This window comes from Silurus meridionalis, chromosome 3, assembly GCF_014805685.1.
Source record: "Silurus meridionalis isolate SWU-2019-XX chromosome 3, ASM1480568v1, whole genome shotgun sequence".
In the NCBI taxonomy this organism is placed as follows: domain Eukaryota; kingdom Metazoa; phylum Chordata; class Actinopteri; order Siluriformes; family Siluridae; genus Silurus; species Silurus meridionalis.
In genome coordinates this window covers 13,596,478-13,624,067 of record NC_060886.1, presented here as the reverse complement: position 1 = coordinate 13,624,067, position 27,590 = coordinate 13,596,478, and the positions used below count along the sequence as shown (strand labels likewise).

General features: G+C 34.4%; 1 protein-coding gene across 3 annotated transcripts in view; it reads right to left on the bottom strand.

Moving 5' to 3' along the window:
* The window catches only part of col4a2 (collagen, type IV, alpha 2), a 56,636-nt gene that overhangs the window by 19,089 nt on the left and 9,957 nt on the right, over nt 1-27,590 (bottom strand). For all 3 annotated transcript variants that reach the window (XM_046844786.1, XM_046844788.1, XM_046844787.1), the window contains exons 4-5: nt 18,676-18,756; nt 151-285 (exon numbers count right to left, since the gene is read on the bottom strand). In XM_046844786.1, the coding sequence (XP_046700742.1) occupies nt 151-285; nt 18,676-18,756 (216 nt within the window). The remainder of the gene's footprint in view (nt 1-150; nt 286-18,675; nt 18,757-27,590) is intronic.

Genomic DNA, 27,590 nt, shown 5'->3' with positions numbered 1-27,590 from the left:
AGGAAAGTGGATTACTTAATTTTGTTAGCGGACACAATTTCATTACAATTATTCCAATACCAATGCTGGTAAAAATGTCTGAATTTACATTAGCACTATTAAAATATTTAATAATTTTGAATAAGCTTTTTGAAGCAATGTTAAACACACCTGAGCTCCTTTCGGTCCTGTGATGCCTTTTTCACCCGACGTACCCTTCTCTCCCTTAAAACCCTCCAAGCCAGGATCACCTGTACGTCCCGGAGGCCCTTGAGGGCCCTGAGGGCCAAGCAAGCCTGGCTGACCCTGTAATTAAAAAAGAAGGATGTATTACAAAGATTAAAATACATATAGATCTGAAATTTCAGAAAACTCAACAGGGCATGATTTAAGTTAGTCATGTAGAAGAATATAAAATAGAAAATGATTACGAAGGCAAAGGCAGCACAATTTTAAATAAAAGGAATTATGATGGATAAAAGCACTTACCTTATCAGAGAAAAAAAGTGAGAAAAAGACTATAAGCCTATATCCAAAATCTCCTGACGATAACAAAAACATATTACAACACCACAAAAGGATTAAACAAATCCAACAGTCACTAGTATACTACTCTCTCTCCATGTACATACTGTATATTTTTATATATCATATAATGCCCAATGAAAGAGAAAAGCTATTGGAATTGGTGTGTCATAAAAAATATACTACTTATAATTAAAAAAGTAAAACTGTTATAAATAATTTTATAAAAAATGAAATCAATTGTTGAAGGAGATTTAATTTTATTCACTTATTTTTTGGTGGGGAGCAAAATAAATACTGAAAACGTACATGTTCACCACACTTTTTTTCTTTTTCTTTAAGCTAATGCATATTGCATAGTATTACCTCGAAGCAGTTTGAGAATAATAAAAAATAATAACTCTGTATTAGAGTCGCACTGGATCTGTTCTGTCGTGACTCGAGAGCATCAGGTTACACAATCAGCTCGAACAAACACTAAATCTAAAAGCAGCAAATAACAGTAAACTGTTGTGATTTCAGTGAATGCTTATGCATTTCTACACCAATGCATTTTATTTTGTTATTTTTAATCAGGCCTGTAAGCTTGCTGTGTTTCTCAGTTCCATTCTCTTTTATCGCATTAGTTAACTTATGTTTTCAAACGTGATTTACTGTGGCTTTACTATATATGCAAATGCTTGTTTTCAGTTTTTTGTATCTTTAATTTATGCATATATCATTTAATTATTATACAACATTAAATTAATTATACATTCTAGATGTTTGTCATCACAACTTAAAAAGAAATGCCTGTGTATTTTTAAACAAAAATTCTCAAAACAATGTGGTATTTATTTGATATTGATTTTTTATGCATTGTTGTCAACTTGCTATCTTCTATTATCATTAAAAACAAAACATTGATTTACAAAAAATGCTTCACATTTCATACACAAATGCTGTTTTGTTTTGGTTTTTTCTTTTTACAGACTGAAAAGACATGAGTGAATTTGTTCGAAGGAGAAATCCCCCATGCACTCCTCAACAACCAGCTACTATACGCTTAAAAATATCAACATTAAAGATAATTAAACTCAGTATGTGGCTTTTACATTTTTAAAGTACACTTTTATACATAAATACCCTATATTTTCTATAGTTTTTGTTTTGTTTTTACCCAATTATTAAAAAATAAAACCGTCAAATTAATCCATTATCAAAATATTCGCTTGTTTCAGCCCTATATATATATATATATATATATATATATATATATATATATATATATATATATATATATATATATATATATATATATAAACCATGTTTTACCCTGATATAATATATATGACCACTAGATGGCAATGCTCACATACATTATGCACTGTGTCCGTCTGGCGGCTTTTAAAACCATACCACACTGGAAATGTGTTCTTTCTAAGCTCTAATTACAGCTGGCTCTGCTTCATTCAAAATAACTAACTGTGCATCAGCTGCTGGATTTTTTAAACACAACTGACAAGCTACAAACTACACCCCTTCTGAAGCTGCCATCAGTCTAAACACCTAATGCTACTAAACCACTTTTCCAAATAATTGACCATAGTATTATCATATCCTGTATACCCCAAACCTGGATATAATGCAAAATTTATTACTCAAGTGAAATTATGTCTCACTTCAATGATCCATGCAGCCATGAATTCATCCTAATGATTAATAAGTATCCAAAGTAAAATCTTTGTCACAGGGAAAAAGATTAACATGAAGAGCTGAATTGTGTTTATATATATATATATATATATATATATATATATATATATATATATATATATATATATATATATATATATATAAATTCAAAGTAGTATTAGTGCACACAGGTCTATACTGGAATTTCTGTGTTGAGACTTGCATTGTACTCTGTAATGGAGCTGAAATAGCCCACTTCACTGAAATCTGCACTGATAGCCAGAGCTACTAGCTCAAATACACACTTAAAAGACAATCAGTCTACATCTGCTCCTACTAGAATATGGGCACATAGAAAAAAGATTAGAGCTGTAGTAAGGGCTGAAAGAAATGCGATGAAAAGCATTGGGGTTAAATTCGCAATAAAATAGCTTTTGGGGCAGCAAGTGTTTCTTCAGACACTGAAAATACTGAAAACTGAAAAGCTTTAATATCTACTCAGTAAAACATACAATTATCGCTATACAATACAGTGTCAGTGAAATTTCATGTTTGATGTTCCTTTGGGTTTTACAACATCATTTACCCACAGAAATCCTATAGCAAAAAATGTAATGAATGGTATTGTGTACTGAGCCACTGACTTCATGGGAAATAGTGCAGTCCTATGGGGTCATAGAGGAAATGCCGAGAAATTGCTGATTTGGAAAAATTCTGTGAGAATCGAGGAGAAATTACTGTAGCTTTGAACTACAGATTCTACAGACCAGAACACAAAGCTATAATAGTACACTTCTGAACAAATATTTAAGCATTAATAAAAATTACAAATGTCAGATGTCTTTCTAATGGGTTTTGACCAGGTTGTCTGGAAAACGTCCAAAACAAAAGAAACTGTTCCCTAAAGGGCATAAGTTGCAACAAATCTACTCGAACAACTAGAAATGGATGTAACAAAAAAGCTTTTCCCAAAGAAAGGCAGCTTATTATATATTACAACCACTTTATATTAATTGGTGGTCTTATGCTTAAATTACTATCTTTAATGCAATAGTGAGTGCCCTACTAGAAAATCAATACAGCAGGGGGTTGGACATTTTTGGTAAAATAGACCAATAATAATAGAATAACTTTTTGAAAAAGATATGCAGCTTGTATTCGTGTACATTTTGGGTGATCAGTTAAAGCTTCCTTCTAGTCAGTTCATTCGTGTCAGTGTCACTTATGTAACAGCTGACATGATTAAAAATCACAATTTGGCATGTGTTTAAAACAAACAAAGAAACAATAAAATAATTAAAACTGTGAATTAATCAGCAGAGCTCGAAGGGGGAGTGCTAGGATCTTGGTTGTGACAGGCAGCTACTGTTAAACTCTTGCTCTATTTCAGGCACTGAGACAGGTGTTCTGTTCAGCCACTGACACCTCTCCATTTGCTCTCACAAGCAACAGGATTTGAGGTTTTCTAACCATAATGGTAGTAAATAAAATGTGGTGTGAATTATCACAAATGGAGAACTGGAGAGCCTTCAAAGCTGGGGGATGTTATGACTGTCTTTGCTCATAGATGTGGACATGCATCATGCTTATTTGGTTCAAAAACATCTAAAGAAAAATGAAGCCCAAACACAAGGCCCTGATCCTTTGTAGTTTCATATCTCTGCCACACCAGACAAACTCTTTATAAGGGCGTTACCACTAGATCATGCGCCTAAAAGATATCACATGCTTGTGTAATATTGGTATGTGCCAGGTAACTCCAAATACTCCAAACACCAGCTTGCAAAATCAGTGTTATTCTATTGTTCTATTGAAATGTTAAATATTGTATCCTACCCGAGACAAAAACTCACTTAATATCTGCTCTGATGTCAGTGTGTAAACATGATTAAACCATGCAAAGAGACTTATTCACATTCCTCTATACCAGGATGAACTTGATGAGCATGTAAAGTTGAGAGCACAAATATGTGTACACATTGAAGCCAATAACAAACAGAATTAATATACAGCAAGAATTTAAAAAACAAAAAACAAAAAAAACAACATAATTATAATAACGAGCAAAAAATACATTTTGCAGCCCCCTTTTTGAATAAAATAGATGTCTTTGTGTGGGATATCTATCCTTACATTTTAAATGACATTTCTATGTGCAAGAATACTGATGTTAGCTATATGGAATAAAGTGGAATTCTGCTATTGGACCACTCATGTTCGAGCCCACAGCTGTCATATTTGTGTTTCTTTCTATGAGGGAGCGTAGCAGCCCAGACAACGAGCCATACTTTAAGCATTATCAGACCTCAAGCCCTTAACCAAGAAAAAGACAAGTGTAGTACAAAAGAGGCTTTTATGATTGATTCAAAGTTAGCCACAACTCAGAATACAAGAGAAAGGAGAAAAGAAAATGTAAGCCCCCACATCTAAAAAAAAAAAAAGATTGCAGTGCCAGTATTGTTTAATTTTACAGTCATAAAAACTGACGCATCTTGCAGACATCCAATGTTCTCTTGCACTTAAATAACAAAATTAGACTCTACAATCAAAAAGTCCATCTTGTAAAATAATGTGTGAAAAGGCATAAATAAAGTAAATACGGCTCATATCGACCGAGATCATCGGCACAGGAACCATTAGAGCTGTAGTGTTTAAGCACTTGCTTCAAAGTCTTGGTAACCTGTACAGCGCATTCTCAGGTGAAAAGGACCTATGGTGTATATAAATCACAGATATTTCTTGATGTGGAACCTGAAAGAAAAGGGAAATGAGTGTGTGTGTGTGTGTGTGTGTGTGTGTGTGTGTGTGTGTGTGTGTGTGTAACAAGCTGAACCGTTTAAATACAAGGATGGACTTTCAAGCGAAACAAAAAGAAAGCACTTTGGTGCTGAGGTTACACTATTTCAGAAACAGAAAACAAACATTTATTATTTAACCCCTAAATCGGACATGGACAAAGAGGATGTGAGGAAAAAAAAATATTTGAGTGACACTTGGATAAAGAAAGTACAGTCCTTATGTAATCAGCAGGGAAGCTATGAACGAGTTGACAAGTAAAGGAAGGGAGTGGGCTACAGCATGGCAATTAATACCTCTAGAAAATGCAAACAAAATTCTTAAAGTGGGTGTGTGATGAGGTGATGACTCACATCACGGATGGTGAAAGGATGTAAGTGCACTGCATATATCACGGAAAGTTTAAATTCTCAACGTTCTCAAACTCGGCGAAATGAACAAAACAATCACAGGCCATTTCCTGTTTCTCTCACTTTTTTTCCTTTCCTTTCTTATACACATAAATCTCCTGCTTTTCACTATTTTAGCCTTGTGACCTCCTCCGGCTTTTCTTTCAACCACTTTTTTTTTTTCCTTATTACCCGTTAACCTATTTACCTGCTTTGCTTAGCTCTCATATTGAGTTTGGTTAGGTCACCCTTTTCACTGTACACTATCAGGAAACAGCAATGTCTTAACTTTTCCATTATATACAGTATAATAATACAATTTAAAACATAATATATTTGCACCTTCACAATTGCCAAAATATGGCCAGAAAAATAGCAGCCATCTATTAATCTAGTTTTGAACAGACAATCATTTTTGACAAAATATAAACTCCTAGCAAAGATCTACGGTTCCTGCTCCCAGAACCCTTGATCTGTCATTTAAAAAAGTCAAAAGTCATTTAAAAAGAATTCAAAAATAAAATAAAATAAAACAATAAAAATATAAAATCTTATTATTGATACAATAAAAGTTTCATTGTAAACCCTGTAAATGTAGTAATGTATTTATTTCTTCATTCGACATTGTGTATTAAAATTAAATAGTCACCAACATGCACAACATTTTCTTTTGAGAATTACACTGAATGCATAGCAACATGTCACTGACCAGTGTTGAACAGACTCATTCATTCTGCACAATAATAAAATGTGACTTGACTTAAGCTAGAATTAATAAATCTCTATTGAGTTTCTGTATGTACACTTCATCCCAGTACAGCAGATGTAACACATCAATGTGCATTCTAGCAAACGTGAAGAACAGGCTAGTCCATGGAATCCATACAAATTCCAATCTCCCTTCCACACATGTGTGAGAGCAATAGTCTGTTCCAGGGCAAAAATCCAAGCAGTAGTGTTGTATGCCTTAGTCCCGGATCCTATTAGTCATAGGAGCTGCTCTAAAACCCCAAAGCTGGCGTGTATGTTCCTTACACCCCCACCCACGTACACATGCTGTCCCAGAACACTGCAGCACTGGCGTGGGAAACTGAATGGAAAAAAATGGAGAGGTGGAGATGGAACAAGAGAAAGAACAGAATTCTTAATCATCTGGACTGTTCATTTATTTTCTGTAAAGTGATGTGATGTGCACAAAGCATTCGTGCTGTTTGGTAAAGGAGTTATGAAAGAAGTGCAGGTTAAGGTGATGAGATGCTGACAGACATGCATCTTGTGTCTATCCAAGTATAACTTTAAGAACCAACAATCTAGAACAATCTGATATAATTACATGCACTAAACCAAATATTATGTATACATAATGCATGTAGGTTTCTTTTCTTAGGGATTTTTGAATAGTTAACAGCTCAAGGTTGATGAAAGTGTTTGTCTCAGAATTGTACAAACTGAAAAATGAAAGCTCAGAAATGCAATCAGCAGCAAGGAAACTTTGCTAATGAGCTAATAATGAATGTGAATATATACATCTGTTTATTAGTATTATGTTTATGGGGAGCTCTGTTGGTGTGGAGTGGAATTGTCAGGTGGCAGTATCTCAACACCTATCAAAGAAAATTAAACAAACTATCCATCAGAAATGAAAATATCCATCTCGGAAAACATGCTTTTTGTAAGAGGTATATTCTGAAACCAGTCCAAAAGTTACATTATTATCTACGCAGAGAAGGTTCTCCTTTCTTCACTGGAAGTATTATATACTTTCCAGGCAGGAGTTTGTTTTTATAAACTTTTTAAAATAAATCATCAATATCTTCAATATTAACACTATTTTTGCACTGTTTCTTGATCCCAATTGAAAAATATGTAAATGTATGTATTGGCTATTTAAACCGTTTAAAAAAACCCTGTTAATAAAAAGGTTTAAAAAAGGGTTAGATTTTCCTTACACCTTATGTCTTATGTTGAAGCATATAGCGGCACTCATTTGTTCTGAATTTGCTGCAAAAATGGATCATAATGTTTTGCAGTAACCGGTTACCGGTTACCGGTTATTTACATTTACAACACATAAATGTTCAACATAGTGGTTATAACAACAGTTAACAGCAGCACTGAATTTAATCCAGCTCTGGTTCTGACAAAATATGCAAGTTTGAAGTCAGAATTGTACATGGTTTGTTGTTTTAAATACAGGCACAACTTTATACACAGCCCAGTGTGATCATGCCAACTTTCATGTTACCATTTCATGAGAGTTAATAAACTAGTTGCAAACTTTTGGGCAGGTTCCTAGCTGCTTCGCTGCTCCCTGCTCCCAACACACATAATTAAGCTAACCAACTAACTAACAGCCCTTCCGGAGTTAAAGTGTGTGTTCAAGAAAACACTTAAATGTGCTTGAGTGGACGTACTGCTAGACCACGGTTGGAAAGCTTTGTTCTGAACTAAAGGACTGGAAAAATAGACTATAGATACAGAGAGTTAATCTCTCTAAGAGGGGGTTATGGGTCATGCTCTTAAAGATACCCTTAGACCACCCCTACATAATTATTAAGTAATTGGCAACTATGGTATTTAAATGTTTACACAACTCTTTGGTGTAAACAATTAAAATATGTGACATTTATATCTAAAAGTCCATCAGTCTGACATTTGCTTGGACCTGACATGGCCTTTACATTCTTTAGATAATAAACTTGCTCTTGTCTTAGGATACACAGCAGGTCAAGGGCCATGTAAAGCAAATAACAGGCAACAACGGCATTTAGTCTTCAAATAAATGTACATGACTTTGTTAGCAGATGCCAATTAAAGTGCCTACAGTGAATTGTGTACAAATAACAAATTCCAAGCATTAGGTTATTGGTTGGAAATGTAGTTTGGGTTCACCAATTTCCAGAATTTGGCATACACACAGAAGCTACAAGTACAAATAACTGAACCAGTAGACATTCTGTGCTCATTTGCCTATAATGAGATTTGGCCCTGAGTATGCCCTGAGAGCTGTCTAGCTCCTCGTTTTGTCTTTAAATGGTAAACTTCGGCTTCAGTTTGTTCAGAGCCCCACTGAGTGCCAATAAACACAGAGCCGCAGAGACAAAAAGCAAGACAGCAATAGAAGAAAAAGGACAACTGGAGTGTGAGGAAGTCCAGAGCTGCATGCATGTGTGGGGAGAAAGCCAGTGCCAGTGCTAACAGACAAGCAGGGGCTCAGACGGACACAAAAACCCATATACAGTAACAATCATCCCTGTTTAGGTCATCACAGTTTCCACAGCAGTTTAAAACAATTAGGATATCCATATCAGGAGCTGACTAATTCTATACATTGTTACAAGAGACATTTTGAAATTAATATCCACTGTTAAAATTAAAGCTATTTAATTTTTTGTATGTTATTTCCCCAGCAGACCTAATGAACTACAACAGTTTAATTTTAGACAGAAATCTTTGCATAAACAATGTCAAGTATAAATTATAGAGTATAAATCTAAATCTAGTTTGAGTACTTGGTCTCTCATGGGCAACATAAAAAAAACTTACATAAAATTATGGGAAATATGCTCCAAAAGATGACCTTTACCATTTAAAATCAAACATAATATAGAAGCACTTTTGGCCTGGAGCCCAGGGGTCAATGTGTCAATCAGATATTTAGAAAGTCCTGTCCGTTCCCATATCTCTACATGGAATAGAAGCAAAAGAAAATTCAGAATGGCTGACTGTGAGAAAAGCAACTCCTCTTAGTCTTGCTTATAATTTATTGTTCTATTATATATAAATAAACTATTTCAGTTTCAGCAGTATAGAAAACAATGCCTGTCTAAGTTTCCCAATAAATGGTTTCTTCAATAAGTATCTGGGAATTTTGTACCTGTGTGCAAAGCCTTTGATGTGTGGTCATATTTACATTGATCCTCAACATGAATGCAGGTTCGTAAGCATAAACACATGGGATCACATGAAGCAGAAAAATGTTTCACATCTGCATATGATATTTTTAAAGGAAAACCCAGTTGGTGGACTGAAGTTGGTTTTATCCCCCTATTACAGGCACTCTTTTTTATCAGTCTGTGACTGATTTCTGTATAAAATATCCCTGCTCTTTGGGAAATGTGACAATTCACATATATTTGCGGTCAGGAGAGGGGGCTTCTCTTCACAGCTGCACCAAAAGTGGACCTTTTCTTCATTCATGCTGTTTATTCCTACTGAATTATTTACAAGGAACAGCATACTGTAGGGGAAAGGGAGAAGAGTCATGGTTTGGATTGTTAGTTCTGTAACGGATATCTCTCATTTGGGAAGTCTTGAATCTAAACAGGAAAATGTGGAGAGAGGAAAGGATAGCAGTCAACATGTGGGTGTCTTCTAAAGTCTTCCTTCTGAGAATTGTGTAGCACTTTGGTCCCTGCAATAGCACTTCTTCTTTTGTAAATACATATGCTGAAAACTATTTTGTTTTCCAGAACCTAATAATTGTAATTTAACATCCAATATGGCAGGGCCATGTGCAATTCTGTAGTGTGTGGCAAAATATGCAGCTGTTCCTGGCTACTTTAAAATCTGCGAAGGATCAATACTCATAACAAGAAAATAAACATATAATGATGTACTCATAAACAATACACAAGGGACTACTTGCCTCGATGTTCTTGATGTACTAGCAAAAGTATGATTTAAAAGTTGGATGTGACATGGGTACATGTTCTTTCTGATTTTGTGGAGTGCAATCCAGCAACCCAGACAAAATCACAAATATTTTCTGGCCAAAATATTATTTTTTTTCCTTATAATAAAATGAATTCATTTTTAGACATCTAATACAATCACCTGCAAATAATTATGTGTTTGTTCAGGAATTCATTCAAGAATTCATTGGTTGTGGTTGTTCTAATGCGTATTCCAGTAGCAATGGGCACACTGAATATAGTAATTGCAGTAAAGCCTTTTTTTTTAAATAAATGGTGGTGTAAAATGTTTATGCACATCTCATTTTTCAACATTGCAGTGGCTTTTTACTTGGCCTTTGAGGCTGAATTACTTTGCTCTCCAGAGCATGTGTGCGCTACACTGAGAGCTGGTGTTTATGCTCCTCTTATTATGTTTAGACTTGGCCATAATTAGTCCATCACACGTGCATAACCATGTGCCTCAGACTGCTGACTAGGATGAGCATGCTCAGACCAACATACACAAATAACAATCCAACGGAAACATTTTATATGTATAGGCACATAATACATAATACACATATGTGTGCTAGTACACTATCTAAAGAGGATTGTAAATGTTCTGTATAAGTATACAAAAGTGGGTGGAGCTCAGCCTTATTTGTACATGTGCATATGTGTGATTCTGAATGTTTGTGTCCTGGCCAGGGCCTCCAGTATCCCAGAGGACTTTGGGGCCAGCCACCTGCGTAGTTGCCTCAGAATTCAGGAATGGACTTTCTGAGGTCCTGCGTAGAGTGAAGACATGGACCAGCTGTAGTGTGAATGAACATAAAGACAGGAGACTAAAATATGAGGATGTAAATAAAAATAATTTATGGTCATATTATCTTATATTTTAAAACAAACTGTATCACTGCTTGTTATTGTAACTCTTACACGTACAAGTAGAAAAAAGTTCTTTCAAGGCCTTCATTGTATACAGGTTTGGATCAGAATAAGGAAACATAAATAATAAGCAGACATAAAAACGGCAAATCCTTTAACAAATTTGAGCAAGCAAAATGTAACAAACTGAGCAAGTCACCGTAATAGTTAAAGTAGTGAAACAAACAGAGGTCAAAGCTATTTTATAAACTTGAGCATTGCTAAAAGCAACTTCATGTGATTAATTATGATAATATAGTATATATCATATAGTCTGTAGTTCATTACCTTCCTGTGGTATTTTGGAAAATAGAGTTTGAGGATGCTGTCAGTAACAACATAGTATTCTGGGAAGTAGAGTTTGTAAGAGTTTGAGTTTGGGATTGTATGGAGATTTTTTTTTTACAGAATGATACAAGAATGAACAAGTTTTAGGAGTTATATTCATTGAATCTTGGTGATCAGTAAATCTAGGTAGCAGCATATTATAGAATGCTTTAGAAATAAATGTAAATGTTACAAATAAATCTACATTCCTGTTTAAAAAAAAAACAAGATGTGAATGAATGCAGGACATTTGAAACCCGAAGAAATCAAAGGCCAATGTCCAGTCAGTTTGTTCAGAAACTCACTTTCTCATGACCAAACCTGACACCTTCTTATAGACCAGCTGTTCTAAAGCTGTGCAATAGGGGACTTATTCAACAATCTGGGCATGGAGCCAAATGTGGGCAAGCTAATATCTACCAGACTGTGCTTTCTGATATAAATCACTACGCCTTGAATACTTGAACCTAAATCAAATATTCTTGTCTATCACTGTTATAGTCTAACACACTGTTTCAAATCACAAACAGCAGCACACAAATTACCTAGTCACTTCAATCCTTCCTCCAGAAAATTTGTGCTTGTCAGATAATGGATGTTCCACTAAGGACCCTGCATGAATGTGATTTGAGTGAAATTGGCTTGGGGTTAACCCCAGAGAGCACTGCAAGGATGTGATGGGAAACATATGGTTTAGTGACAGTGAACTAAGTGTAGTGGTTATGTTTTCCATGCAAGGTTATTTATAACTAAATCAAACCAAATCACTCTTAAATAACTAATTAAATGTAATATAATTTAACTGTTTTCCAGAATGAACAAAAAAATAAACTTGAAAAAAGTGAATATACTGCATTTTGAGATAAAGTCAAGAGTAAATAAGAATCCTTTGTTAATTTATTTTAAGACGTAGGATGAAGGAGCTCTGAAACCTTTTAATAGTATGTAGGCACTAATGAGAGTAGAAATTATTAAACCAGACCAAATGTTGTTTTATAGGCTGCACAAATCTCTATGCTTGACAGCTGTTGGGAGAATTCCTAAAACTACAGGTAACATTTGTAATATTTTTCTCCACTGACAAAGTTCATTAAATAAGACTGTTAGTGATATAGAGTAAAATTATATTGGAGCCCTGGGCAATTTGTAAAATGTGACAGAGCTGTCAGAAACCATAGAAAAACATGCATTATGTCTACAATGCCACAATAAAAACTGGTTACCACCTTTTCCGGTGCAGATGTGATTTAGTAAGACCACTAGAGAAAGAGAAAGGCTGACAGAAATAGGATGTGACTGCAATGCATAAATTCTCCTTTGATTTCAGCTGACAGTCCTTGACACATTTAAAACATACTCCTCCAACAAAATTCATTTCTTCCATCTTTGAAGGCCAATCCCAATCAGCTCTGTTTTGGCAGCGCTATTTATTAGACCATAAAAATGTAAACAGTAGTATAAAAAACAAAGAACCTAAAAACTCCACCTGATCAGGCATAAGGTATTTCCTAGGGTATTTTTATCTTTTAAATAATATAATTATGTCACTTTTTAAAATCGTTGATATCAACGATTTTGGTAAAGTGAAAGATCAAACTGGTTGATACAAGACTATGCAAGATAGCAAAGCAGTTTACAGTGGTGCCATAAATGTGTTAGCAATTAGGATAACCACCTTATAAATGTAATTAATCAAGAGGTACACAGAATGTTTCAGACTGTTTTGCTTCTAGATGATTACACTAAACCTTACAGAGCAGTGACTCACATTTTCCTTTTCATCACTGAAGTCAGTCTTACTCATGTACTGACGTTTTCTTACTGAAGTAAGTCGTACTTGTTTTACTGGGAACCAGTGTAGTAAAATATAGACCAATTCTAATGACTACATTGACAATGATTTATAGTATTTGCATGGAATCTCTTTTAGCAGTAACTGTAACTATAATATATAATATGTAAATAATGTAACTATTATATATGAAAACGTAGCTCATAAAGCAACCTCACTTACATATAGTTTTAGCCAAATACAATTACTTTTGCATAGTGTATGTCAGTTTTGTTATTGGTTAGTTTTAGTTATGTTAGTTTTATAAATCAACAGAAAAGCACCTACCATTGAAACATGCAATAAGTCAGAAGTCAGAAATGTGTTTTATTGGCAACATATAGCACTATGGTATAAACAAAACTGAGAGTTGTTGAGCTTGTGTTTGGCACAAACATGAAATGTACAAATTTTCACTCAGTATTTAGTTAGCAAAAAACCAGCATCTCACTTCATGTCATGTGTCCCATACCCTGGTTGACTTCCACTTTCCTTGTTTTTATATTGTTATATATGTCATTGCAATCGTGTTGAATTAACTGCCCTTTGATACATAATTGTTATGTTTGCATGTCATGTCCTTGATGACATTAGGGCAAAAATAAGAAAGTATCATGTATCTAAAGCTATCTGTCCCTTCCCAAAAGAGAACTTAGAGCTGTTTAGAGCAATATCCAAGGGGATTTTACCATATTTATTCTTATTTATCTCTAATCACAGCTTGTGTCTCATGCTTGTACCTCACACACAAAGCCTCTCTTGTCTTGTCAAGAATCTAATGCTAAAAGGCCCTACAAAGGCTGTAATGATTGCAGAAGCTGCATATTTAAATGAGTGTGTTAGAGAAGAAAAAAAATAACTTTTTTCAAGGATTAATAAGGGAACATTCTTAGTAACTTAAGAAAAAGAAGATGGAAAAAAACAGAAAATAATAAATTCCAAAAATACCAGTGCTGTAGACTGTTGGGAATTCTTCATGTTAAAGGTATCACAAGTGTTTAAGAAATGGAATTAGCATAGACCACTTCTCATAAAACATGATCTCCCTTCTGTACAGTGGTAAGGTGATGGTATTCCATTCAGGATGTCCTCCCATGAGCTTCTTATAACTGCAACCTGTGGAATTTCTTACATCCTTTTTGAGCTTTAACAACCTAGTGATCTCTAAGAGCATGCCTCACTGCAACTACTGTCATTTGATCAGTTTTGTCTGGTACTCTGGAAGATTTTGCGCAAAACTGCATTATCTTTATCTTATCCCTGATATCATACTCCAATTGATTTTATGTGATTTTGCGATTCAAAATTGTTTGGATGATTGATACTACTGAAGTACAGAATAGTACAGTACAGTAAATTACAATACAGTATAGTAAAGTATAGTAAAGTATCGGATAGATTAGATTAGATTAGATTAAACTTTATTGTCATTACACATGTACAAGTACAAGGCAACAAAATGCAGTTTGGATAGGATAGGATAGGATAGGATAGGATAGGATAGGATAGGATAGGACAGGATAGGATAGGATAGGATAGGACAGGATAGGATAGGATAGTAAAGGAAAGGAAAGGATAGGATAGGATAGATAAGATAACAATTTATTCATCCCAGTGGGAAATTCCATAACATTTACTGCAGGTTACAGTCCATAGACTACACAGACTTAAACAAACTCACAAAACCATGGAAACAGAAACCACTACCCAGAAAAACATAAACACTATTCACAGTCTAACGGTAAAACCACTCTATGATCTTCTTGTTTGTATTATGAACCGCTAACAAGCACCACAAACTTTGCATTTGTTTGCCCAAGCACTCTATACTACAGTTTATTTGTTGTAAACAGCATTACATTGATGAAAGAGATTGCCCTAAGTCCCTGTTTAAAATGATATTATGTTTCCTATATACCATAGTACCGTTATATTCCTTAATCCAGCCAGAAGGTTTAATACTAATGTACTCTAAATACAGGTTTATATTAAAGCACTTGTTCTAATTTTATATTGTACTTTTCACTAAAGGATGGCTTTGGTGAGGTTTAGTGTGAGGAGAAGTCATCTGTGTCAGCAGTTCAGGTAAGAAGGAAAAATGTTCTTTTAAGTAGTTTACCACAGGAAAGTGTTTGCATTTCGTAGGTTCATAATTACAAACTAAATCATTGGGGCTCTCAGGGGAACAACTGTTATAATGTAAGTGACAACAGGAACTTATTTCTTGGATATTCCATTACCACCTTGAAATATTACTTGAAACGCATACTTTTGTTTTTTTCCTATTTGTATTTATACATTGTACTGTGTATATACTGTTATTGTAGTATATGTATATTCTTTTTCATATATTGGCATTTATTTTTACTTCTTTGTTTGTTATTATTATTATTATTTGTTTTTATTTCTCTGTTTTTATTTTTGTATATTCTTTTTTATATATTTGCATCTATTTTTATTTCTTTGTCTTGCTGCTGTAACATAGAAATTTCCCCACTGTGGGACGAATAAAGGTTTATCTTATCTTATCTTATCTTATCTTATCTTATCTTATCTTACATGTTGGGAAATTGCTTTTGTGCAAAACTAATAAAACACTTAATTAAATCACACTGCATCACCCTGTCACTGCTATAACAGCATCCTTGTCATTTAATCCTTTCTTATATGAATAATGCATACTAATAATGTTTTTTTCCCCCTGGTTATGTCTGGTCTAGACTTCATGACTCACGCTAAGTCATTAAATGTTTTATCATTGTTTTGCACAGTACAATGACAATAAAGCTTTCTTATCTTCTTATCATAAACATCAACAATTTTGTAAAAGTCAACAAACAAAAACGGAATATCAAGCTGTCTGCTATCAAATGACAGTTACAGGTGGAGGATATTGTAACATGGGTTAAAATACAGGTCAAACTTCATGAAACCAACGAACCAGCGACTGGCATGTTCATGATCAAAAGGAGACTGAAAAAGTGTTCCAAGTTTATCTAATCTTTCCATTCAGATGCAGGTATCACAAAAAGTCATTATATTCTCTAATGGAGTGTTTGGGGTGTGTGTAACATTCTACCAGTAGCAAATGAATGTTTTATGTATTTACTTACGGAAATAGTTCCAATTATAAGTGACCCTGGTCATGTATGTAGCGTAAAAAGAAAGTCTTTAGTGTTTTTTCCCAAAAAGAGATCTGATAGTACTCATTGTGCTGAACATCCGTGTGTCACTTCCTTTTCCAGGGGTTCTGTGCACTGCATTTTCCCATAGTGGATTTCGCCAGTGCAGACTTTTCCTCATGGCTATATTCTATTTTGAAGAAAATATATTTCTTTTACCATTATCACTTTCTAAATCACTACCAGTGACTATGTTAAATTGCAGAAATGTCTTATCTACAGAAAATTTCATTGGAATATTTTTAAAACATCTTTGCACATAAAAGATATGAATTTTGCAAAAAACTGAAAACATTTCCTACCATTACAGCAATGCATAATAGTTGCACATTTCTTCTTTTTGGTATCTCTGGTAATTTGGTAATTTTGCCAAACAGCATCATGCCCTCATGTCTGAAAGCATGTACCACCAGGACATGGCCTACTTTTATAAAGTAAACATAAAATTAAAAAAGAATTGGGTGGTTTTGCTTGAGATTATTGTGCAATGCTTCTGTTTAGCCTTAATGTTGTTTCTGTAAACTGTGGCTTCATTTTAGATCTGCTGTCAACAAACTTAGGGCGTTGTCTTTAGGGAGCCTTTTACGTTTAGTAGTGGATAACGGAATTAAGGGAGGTTTTAACAAAGATGTCAAGCTGATAAATATACAGATCATCACAAGGGATCATTTAAATGCACTTGTAAATCTATCCTGTCAAGCATCTGTGAATACTGAAGGATACATAGCAGATGAAGGCTACAGTAGAAATAATCATTTGCTTCATTTGCACCAATAGCTACAAAAAAACAACTGCAAAATCTATTTAATGCAATAACATGTAACAGACCGAGTCTGTTTTACATCCTTTTATATGATGGATATAATGTCTTGGCAAAAAATATAGCACACACCCCTATTACAATTTGTAGGATTTAAAAAAATATATTTTGCAAAAGTTTCTCATTGTCCCGTTTTACAAAACCTGCACATGTTCCTTTTGAACAGCCAAATATCACAGGGACCATAAAAGGGAAGTAAATAAACCCAGACATCTGTGAGGCTCCAGGTTCCCCTAAAGACAGTATTTATGAATATGCCAATGGAAGGATGTGGATTTGATATGTGGAATATAGAAGCTATGCAAAGATGCAAGATATACAAGGAAATGAATACATAAACAATGAAAAGAAAAGGCAAATAAACAAGCCAAAACGGAAGTCAAATGACCTATTTGTTTTGGGATGCTGAATGGATCGAATAGACCACCAGGGAAAGGCTGGCATCTCCTTTAAATTTAATGGTGCATTTTTTATGGTTGATAGAACAAAAGTAAATAATGTTATTTAAGGAAACACCGTCAGAGCAAGCCAGACTTAATGCACTTAATACACCACTCAAAAACAATCAAACCTTCTTTCCCTTTCCGGTACGGGGCAAGGAAGAAAGATAGCGCTGACAACTTGACCCATACTCATGAGGCCCTTTGCATCCTGGTGTTTGCTGTGGAATGTTTCCTCTCTCTGTCTTACTCCTCCTTAAAGGACTTCCTTTCACCAAAGTAAGCATAAGTTCACCTCTATGTTGTACAAACAGTACACTTACATGCAAAGTAGTTAATACTTTCTTTAACAGTAAAGCACAGTTCAAGAGCAAGCTTTCTATACCTAAATGTAAAATTACAGCTTTTCTTTTAATCGATAGACATTACTTGTCAGATTAAGGTATGCAATTTAGATTTGTACCAGTCCATATTTAAGAGAAATCCCTAAAGTCAAGACTGCATACAGAAAGATCCATTACAATACATTATACAGCTGCCTTCTGGCATAACAGAATTCTTCATGGAAAACCGTAAAACATATTCTACTGAAAGACTGCACACATTTAATGGTTATTACTGAGGCCTCCTTGTAATCTTTGCTCTCCGATTTTTTCGTTAATGCCTAGTCTGATCCTATATGCTTGTTCTCATAACATATGGCAGTTAGATCTTTGCGGTTGACCTCATGAACCTTTCACACATCAAAATGTTGAAAACATGAAAACATACAAAGACAGGTGTGAGAGAATTAAACCACAAAAAAACTGTATGTAACTGATCTGTGACCCTTAAGGTCAAAATGAGAGTGTGCGTAAGTGTGAGGTGTAATGGATAGGTATGTAAATGGTTCTATGATTCACTATGAATGATGTGTTTCAGGTCAAAGGTAAATGAAAACGGTTTAATCAATCTGTCAAGGCACCCTTACCCTTTTGTGGTGTTGTAAAAAAAAAAAACAAGAACAAAAACATAATTGTTTCTCTCAAATTGTTTCCTAATGATCTAGGCTAAAGCTGAGCCAGTGGTAATGATGAACAGTGGATGATAGGACAGATAGACACACTTACCCTTGCACCTTTTTCAGGAAAGCACTGACACCCACCACTGCAGTCTCTTCCCCCACATATCCCACTGTGCTTCTTACCACCCTAAAAAGTAAAAAACAAAACAATTATTAGTCTGGAGGCAGTAAATGTTGTTTACCGCACACTAATGAGCTTGTGGTTTAAGCTCCACTTCTAAGCTTATTTATAGCCTTATTAAATGGGAAAAAAATGACAAAGTACATTAAATAAAAAAAGAAACTTTACAAAATACCAAAAATTACCAAGTTTTTTAACATCTGTCAAAGATTTGACAGCTGTTCATTTTTGGTCTTCACTGATATGGTGATAATTTATAGCAGTTAATGTTCATATTATGACACACAGTAAACCATGGGGGAACCATAATTCTCTGCTACGGCATTCATTAACTTTCCATCCCAGTACTAAGAGTGTAGAGATGGTAGGCATAAATATGTAAACAAATAGTTTAATTACTCTTTACATTTTCTTACTGAACTATACGATACAAAGTCCTTACTGGACTAATGAAGATTTATTTTAGTTATTATACTAAAATCTATCTTTATATATACTAAGATGTATCTTATATATGTTTAATAAAAACATTTAATTGCTCTAGCTGGTAATCTTGGTTGAAATGGCACACAAAATCACTGATTGATTGGACCAATTTAGTATTTACCCACCGTGCTGATTAATTATGAAGTGATCGATTCGATTTGTCATGTATTTTTGTCATGCACAAGTGCAACAAGGTTCTGTTACATGATAATCCTATATATGTAAGAAGGCATTCACATGCACAGCATAGAACCTCTATAAGGCTTATTAGGCAAGCAATCTCATCCTTAGAGACTCCATTCTAACAAACACACCAGCCATTCCCACACACTGATTTTTTAGACTTATGCAGTAACCCTGTTTTCCATAAAACCACATGTCAGCATGTGCTTTCCGTCTCTCAATAAAAGACAACCGGTGGCTTTTATTCTTACAGCGCAGAGATGTGGAAATGTGAATAGAAGGAATTCTGTCTTGTTACGTAGACATGCGATTTTAAATGTGAAAAATACAAAGGCCACATTGAGACATCTAGCCTACACAACAAAGAGATCCATTTAGAGATTCAATCTCTAAATGCTCAAAACAGATATTTCAATGTCTAAGTTATGCAAAGTCTTTAATCTTATTCTTGAGATGTAATATTAAAATATAGACAAGTTTGGTAGGTTCTATATAAAGATTCTTAAGTGAAGCAAATAACTGTAACAGATTTATCAAGTGAATCCTTGGACATAACAAAACTACTTAATCTGTGAAATCTTCATTTGCAAACTAGTCATCATGCAAAAACATATGTGGGATATCCGGTGGAATAAAGGCATTGTTCTGTCAGGTGGAAAAGTTGAAAGAATAAACCACAGGATAAAGCCTACACAATATGGAAACCCAAATAACAAGGGAAAAATGACTTTAGCTTATTGCTTTAGTTTATTTACCACAGACGATGAGTAACAAAGGTGATTTGCTTAGTCATGTCCCAGTCCCCATTTTCCATAAATGCATTTTCCATCACTTCCACAATACTATTTTACCTGAACAAACCAACAATTCAATCAATTCAAATACCGTTTGGGGTATTTTATTCCTATTGAACCTTCTGCATTATGTGAAAATGTGTTAAACTTAGTCTTCATGTGTATTCATGTGGTTGGATTGTTAGTTGGGCTTCACACACTCATGAATCAAACCGGCCACATGTTCTGAACATTTCTGTCAAGTCTGTCATTAGCGATTACAGTATATTCTTATAATATATACATAACTCCTGCAAATATTTTTTTGTAACGCCCAAACACGCAGTTTTGTGCCAGACTTTTGTTACCAATGACTGTAGCGGCTCTTTCAAGAAAATTTTTTTTCTTATCTGTTCATTTCTCAGATAGGAACAGGTGAATGTGGAATAATATACCACAACTTTTTAAAGTTGAAATGATCAATGTTGAATGTTAAGTAAAAGCACATGTGAAAGCATTACAGACAAACAGTTGAGGTCTGCTCAACAGCAAAGAGTATGTGTTCAGTGATTAACAATAGCGGGACCATGTGGTAGACAAAGACTAAAGCACACATGGTCAAAATCACATTCATAAACATAAAGATAAATAACAAGATGGAATTCCTCAGATGTTTTTCACTATAATATAAACACATTTTCAGACTATGATAAATGTATTCACTTTGCAAAACAGTACTCACAATACAATAACCTGTACTGTAAATAATAGAATGTACTTTAAAAATACCTGAGTAACCAATTGTTAAGTTTACAAATGAAATAAAACAATGTATTGTTACTGTGTGTAAATAAATAACATTTAGAAAACCTTAGCTGCAGTGGTGGAAAAAACTAACCCCACATAGCTAACATACATCTGCATACAAGCTATGCAGAAAATAAAAAAAATGTGCACAGCAAAAAAAAAAAGTCCAGCTAAACTTTCAGTACAAAAGAGAACAATTGGTGTACATTTGGAAGTCAAAATTATTTACAGAACATTCGTAAATATATGTAATATACAGTATGTAAAATAAATATGTAGTTCCCGAGGGCCATGTTCAAGGGCAATTAACATATAAAAGAATTTAAGGGAAAATTTAATCCAACTCTGTTTAAGCTCATATTCTGCTGCTTTTATGTACACTAAGCCAAGCAATAAATACACTCCCAGAAAGAGTGATTAAAGCAACATACTTACTGTACAAAGTGACAAATATTCACACATAATTATACTTCATGACAAACAGTTTGCTGACTTGTTGCAGCTAAACTCAGTGGAACAGCAAAATTAATTGTTGGAGCATTTTTGCAGATTTGTATGCTTTCTTGTTTTATCTGCTATTGTGCTTCAGCCTTAATAAATTACTTCATTAATCATTCATTAATGAATGACTGTTCATTTCCACTGCTTTAGATGAGATCACTTCAGAATCTCACGGTTGAGGGTGTTGGCTTCATAGAGATCAAGGCTCAGCCATTATCACTTCACAAAAACTTAACTGAGGGAATTACACATTTCCCTATATAGATTAAAGATGCTGACAAGATGTATATCTGAATGAAATGTGCCAGTTGCTGACAGTGGACACTGATGTCTCGAAGACATAAGAGACCACTTGTTATGCAACTGGAAAACCATGTCAATGGTCTTTATTCACAATGGAACATTTTCAGACCCCCCAGAACTAGACAGGGGATTTTCCAGCCTCATTCCACAACAGTGACACATGAATGCCCTGAAACCATGAATGTCCATTTCAATACAATATTGTAAATGCATAATCGATTATGAATTTATTTAAGTTTAAAAGGTTATTAATATATGTGATACTTGTAATTAAACTTCCATACATAAATCCATATACTGTAGAACATGATAAATCTGTGACTGAACCACAGGAGACCTGCTATATTTTGGAGTAAAAATTTACAGTTTCACAAGTTTTATGTGATAGGTGAAAAGATTATGTGTTTTCTAATGAAGAGGGTAATAGAATAAGACATGCCTCTTTACAAATCAGATAGTTTAGACCGAGCGGAAACACTTGAGCAATTCGGTGACTCTTGACTAACCGCAAAAGACTCCAGCTTCAGCCACTTCCACAATATTCTCACAGCTCTAAAAAAACAGCCTTAGCTAAGCCAGAAGACAGGTGTCTGGCACAAACCGAGCTCAAGACGTCAAGCTTTTGCGTGAGAGCTGGAGAAAAAAACACAGTCACTCTCTGTATACTAAAGCTTTGACTGAGCCTTGATTTGGGTGATCAAATGAAAAAGATTGATAACAGCAGATGTTCCCTGTACTCTGATGCCATGTCCATTCACAAGCTTTTTTCAAGAGATAGTAACTGTAAATAAAGTAAATGAAGTGAAGAATGATTGCAAATGACTCATTAGTCACTACATACTAGTTAAAAGACTGATGCAATTTAACAAGGTATAAAACGGAAGGACTCTGTTTTAAAAAAGGCATTAGATATTAGTCAGCTCCATGAGCACTGTGCATTGTTATGGACCAATTCCAAGTCCCACTGAGAATGTTATTACTATGTTATGTCCTCCTCATGAGGAACAGGGCACCCTGAGAAATTCAGAAGGTTGCTTTCAACTACCAAATAAGGACATGTTGCTTTTTCTAACATTTAAACATAGATTCCAAACATTTTTTGACTTGCACTCTGACATCGTAATGTCCGCCCAGTCTACTAGTTGATAGATAATACAAATTTGGAGTAAGACCTACTCTTTTTGGCCAAAGGTTTGTAGACACCTGACCATCAAATCCGTGTGTGCTTTTTTTAACATCTCATTCCCCCTTTCCTGCTATAATAACCCTTTTTCTTCTAGGAAGACAATATTTTGGTCTCCTTACTTTTCATCCCAAAAGAAGTATTACACTGTGTTGTGCACAGGAGCATGTTTAGTAAAATTTTAATGCTACAAAATATACGTTTAACCATAAAACCAGTGGTGGACAGTAACAAAGGAAATGCAATTCTTTACTGTACTTAAGTAGCTTTTTCATGTGTCTGTACTGAAGTATTTCTATTTGGGGAGACTTCACTTTAACTTCACTAAATTTCAAATCAAATATCTCACTTTTTACTCCATTACATTTTGCGAAATCAGTCATTTTTAGTTATTATTTTATTTATTTATTAGTATTTATTAGTGGCTAAAAACTTTGGTCAAGGACACAGCAAGTAACCGATCAGGGTATAACACGCACTCTGTTTAAAACTTTTATTGATTGCCGCTCGGTGAAATCTACTTATCACCAACATACAGTTCAGCGTCAGTTCAACAGCAAGCAGAACATTTTAAGAGTAATAAATAATGGAGGAAACTCTTCACTCTAACTTGCCACAACACTTGTGAAGTAGCTAAAAAGAAGTTTTAGAGCTCATGATAATTTGATAGATATCAATCATTGTTTGACTTATTATTATCATTCTATTATTAGATTGGTGTACTAAGAGTAACATTAGAGTCTTTTCACATAAACTGAGTCGAATAAGCAAGCGTCTTGTGACAAAATTGATAATAAGAACATTATAGCCATAATAAATTATAGTAGTTTGAATACTGATGTACATTTGAAGGAAAATACTTCAGTATTTTTTCACAAGTGAAAGTTTAAACGGAGCATTTTTACTTTTACTGGAGTCATATTTTACCTGCTGCATCTCTACCTTTATTTAAGTACATGGTTTGTGTACTTTGTCCACCACTGCATGAAACATATATTAAATATGCATAAATTAAAAGTAGTCTTTGTATAGAAGTTATTTGTTGAAATCAAGATTTGAGCTATAGTTTTTCAAACATGATAAAATAGAACTGTGTTCTTCAAATGGCAAGAGAATAAACAGAACAACTAACAAGAGTTACACATTTTTGAATGAATAAATGGATCTGTCTCTTTCCTGATTTATTGATCTAATTTGTTGTTCTCAACCACACTATCAACAAAGTTCAAATAATATTTCACTTTTATTCTCTTCTATATTGTCCTTATAATCAGTTAAAGCTGAAATGAAAAGCCCAGTGTTCGAACAACTGAATAAATTGCCAGTCATGTGTAACTCAATGCAGGTTCTCGACAGAGCTGCTCATTTGGATTGTGATAGGGTCCTGAGGTCTCATAACTTGAATCACTCAAAGCTTTTTGAACCCTGACTTTCTGCCCTCTTGTCTATTGACCTCTGACCTTAGCTGTGATCCTATCTGCATGAAGACTGACCCTAACCAAGTGTCAAAGGGGTCAGTCTCGTGATAGAATATCTTCACCACAAGACCGCTGAATCAGGGATCACCAAACATTGGCCTGATGTTTTGACTTAAAAAAGGCTTTGCAAAAGTGGAGAATGTCAAATGAATTTTGGTAGAAAACTGATTTTTGAGTTGACTGACCGCAAAGTGCCTACAACAATGCTGCGTTTATATACAGGTGTGTTCCATTAATAAACTGGTTACTGAAGAAATATGAATGAATGAAGAGAATATTGGTTGAGAATACGCTGGAGGACAGAAACTCCACATTGACAATAATTCCAAATCCAAATCCAACTATTGATATCAAAATCAAACCAGGAATCCAGAAATCATGTACAAAGAATACCTAAAGCCCAAAAAGACATCCCACCTTTAAACAAATGTTTACAGTTCAAAATGGGTTAGATATAATGAGAGAAGAATGTGCCTTGTGGGTGGGTTTTGTCATACAAACATGTAGGCTGCTCTGTTTAATACATATAAGGGAGTGTGGTATCTGTTAAGCAGTAAAAAATGCCAGCAATGCCAGTCGACTGCATATGGTTTTCCTGAATATACTGTATCTAAACGGCTTCCTGTAAATATACTGATGCCTGATAATGTGTGATGATAAACAGTGACAGGTTCAGTGCAAATGCTTTCAATATGGCTTTTCAGTGAAATGAAACATCTGCTACAAACAGCTGGGGAAATACAGGCCGTATACAAAACCTAATTTCGCTGTGGACACTGTGGATAATGAAAAAGAGATATTGATGACATTCTGCCAATCTGTTAATCGATGATATGTATTAAAATCACTGACTTGAATAATATTCAAATACAGAGCCATTCCTGAACTATTTGAGACATACGTCATGCCAAGGCCAAATCCATTAACCTCTAGTTTGTCTGTGCAGTGTGTCTTGAATGCACTCTCCCTTCCTTTTGATCACAATAGGGAATGCGCCCAATTTTTAACATCTCCTTCCAATAAATTTGTAAACATTAATTAGAATCATCTACACTGATAAACCCTTTCTTATCAGCGGTTCTCCTTCCACAAGAGAACAACAGTATATCTGATCCAATGGAACAAAATAATAGACAGAGAATTTAGGAATGCCTCTTTTAGATGTAACTACACCTAAATGACCTTTATGAAGGCACAAAGTGAGCCCAGTGAAAAGGAAAAAAAAGGAGGAAAGGGCGAATATTTAATGAGAAGGCACAATAAGGCCATGTTATGGCTGGGATGGCTGACTCATCCTAGTCAAAGATATTTGTTCTGTTCTGATCTTAAGCTAAAGAACAAGTGATTAGCAACTTGGGTTAAAACCGACAAGATATGCAGATGCAAAAAGATAAAAATCAGCCTAAACAGCAGAAGCCTGAACACTCACCCAGACATCATACAAATCATTTATAATGCATAAAAAAACAACAACAAAGAGGTTCATGTGGGTTATTCCACTGGCAGCCAAAACCAGTTTTATGTTCTATATGAATGATTAATAACACACACACACACACACACACACACACACACACACACACACACACACACACACACTCTTTTGATTTTGTATAATATAACACTAAATCTTCCCAATTAAAACAGCTCATCAGATAAGCCAAATTCTTAAGGGTCAGTTTTATCTTTTTTTTTTTTTTTTTTTTTTGGTCCTTCCACTTCTCATCAGGCTTTACTACAGCTGGAAACAGTCCATGCTTCCTCTGCCACATACTTCTATGAGTTCTACAATTCTTCGGATGGAATAATCCCGTTTTATATCTTGGAGAGATATATATATATTTGTTTGAATGTCTGGAAAAGTTTGTCAGGCTAAGTACGTATATAAGTAAGTACGTAAGTAATTAGCTATGTAAATAAGTAGTCAAACAAACAAATAAATTTATTTATTTACATTTATTTTCTTCTATCCACATCTAGCAAAAATAAAATGTTGATTGATTGATTTTGTTTAAACCCAACTAATGTTATTCAGTATAGAAATATAGGATTTATATATTAGATAACATTTTGTAATTGTGAAAAGTTTAAAATTGTTTTGCTGAAAGCATAATTACGTCTTAGAATGCCTGATTTTAATAATGAAATGTCTATTAGCTAGCAGTTATTTAAGTTGATTGAATACATCGACTCGCTGCATTAATAAATGACTAAGTATTACCAACATATATGAAATTTTAAGATAAAAAAGCATCATTATGGTCTTTACAAAACATAGAAAGAAATTTTATACTATTTAAAAATAAAGAGAACTGGAAAAAAAAAAAAAGATCTGAGAAAGCAAGAAGAAGAGACAGAGAAACATTTCTTTGGCCCCTTTCCGTGAGCAGCTGTAGGTCAAAAGTGCCTGTTTTACTCCCATCTCCCATGGGGAAGTTTCTGGAAACCTCCAAACTCTGTTCCATCTCACGAGCTTGAGAACTGTTTGTAACAAATTGTGTATATATAGACATGTGCAGCAAATAGAGGGTAAATAGCAACAAATCCAATGAAGTGGAGAGAAACATTTTGAGTAATTTTAAAGAATAACACAGAAATATTTTCTCGATATATCGATATAAGAGAGTAAACAATAAGACAACAAATTTTTCTACAATATATATGAATGTAATGCAATTTGCTGAGCATAAACCACAACACAGAAAGCTGAAACCAGAGAGGAAGAGAAAATGAGCATGCATTATATCAGTTTGATATTCTGGCACTAGTCCTGCATCAACAACATCCAGGCACAGCTGGATCTCTCCACACCAAACTTGTTCTCAGTCAAGAAACTGAACTTCAACTCCCAGAGGTCCACTGCTCTAATCAGTGCTTCCTGTTCTTGACATAGCTAAATGAACCAGGCAGCAAAGCAAAGACCTGCACAGAGAAGGTTCCTCTTTTCCAGAAACATTCTGAACCTTTCTGTTTAATTGTTGTCTGTAATGACAGCCGGAAAGCTTATCTTGTTAATACTGTAATGCATAAAACAATAATAATAAAAAAATACAGTCATAAAAAATTGTGGATTTAATGGTATTGCATAAGCATCTCTTTCTAGGAAATGAGGGAGCTCTTGCAATT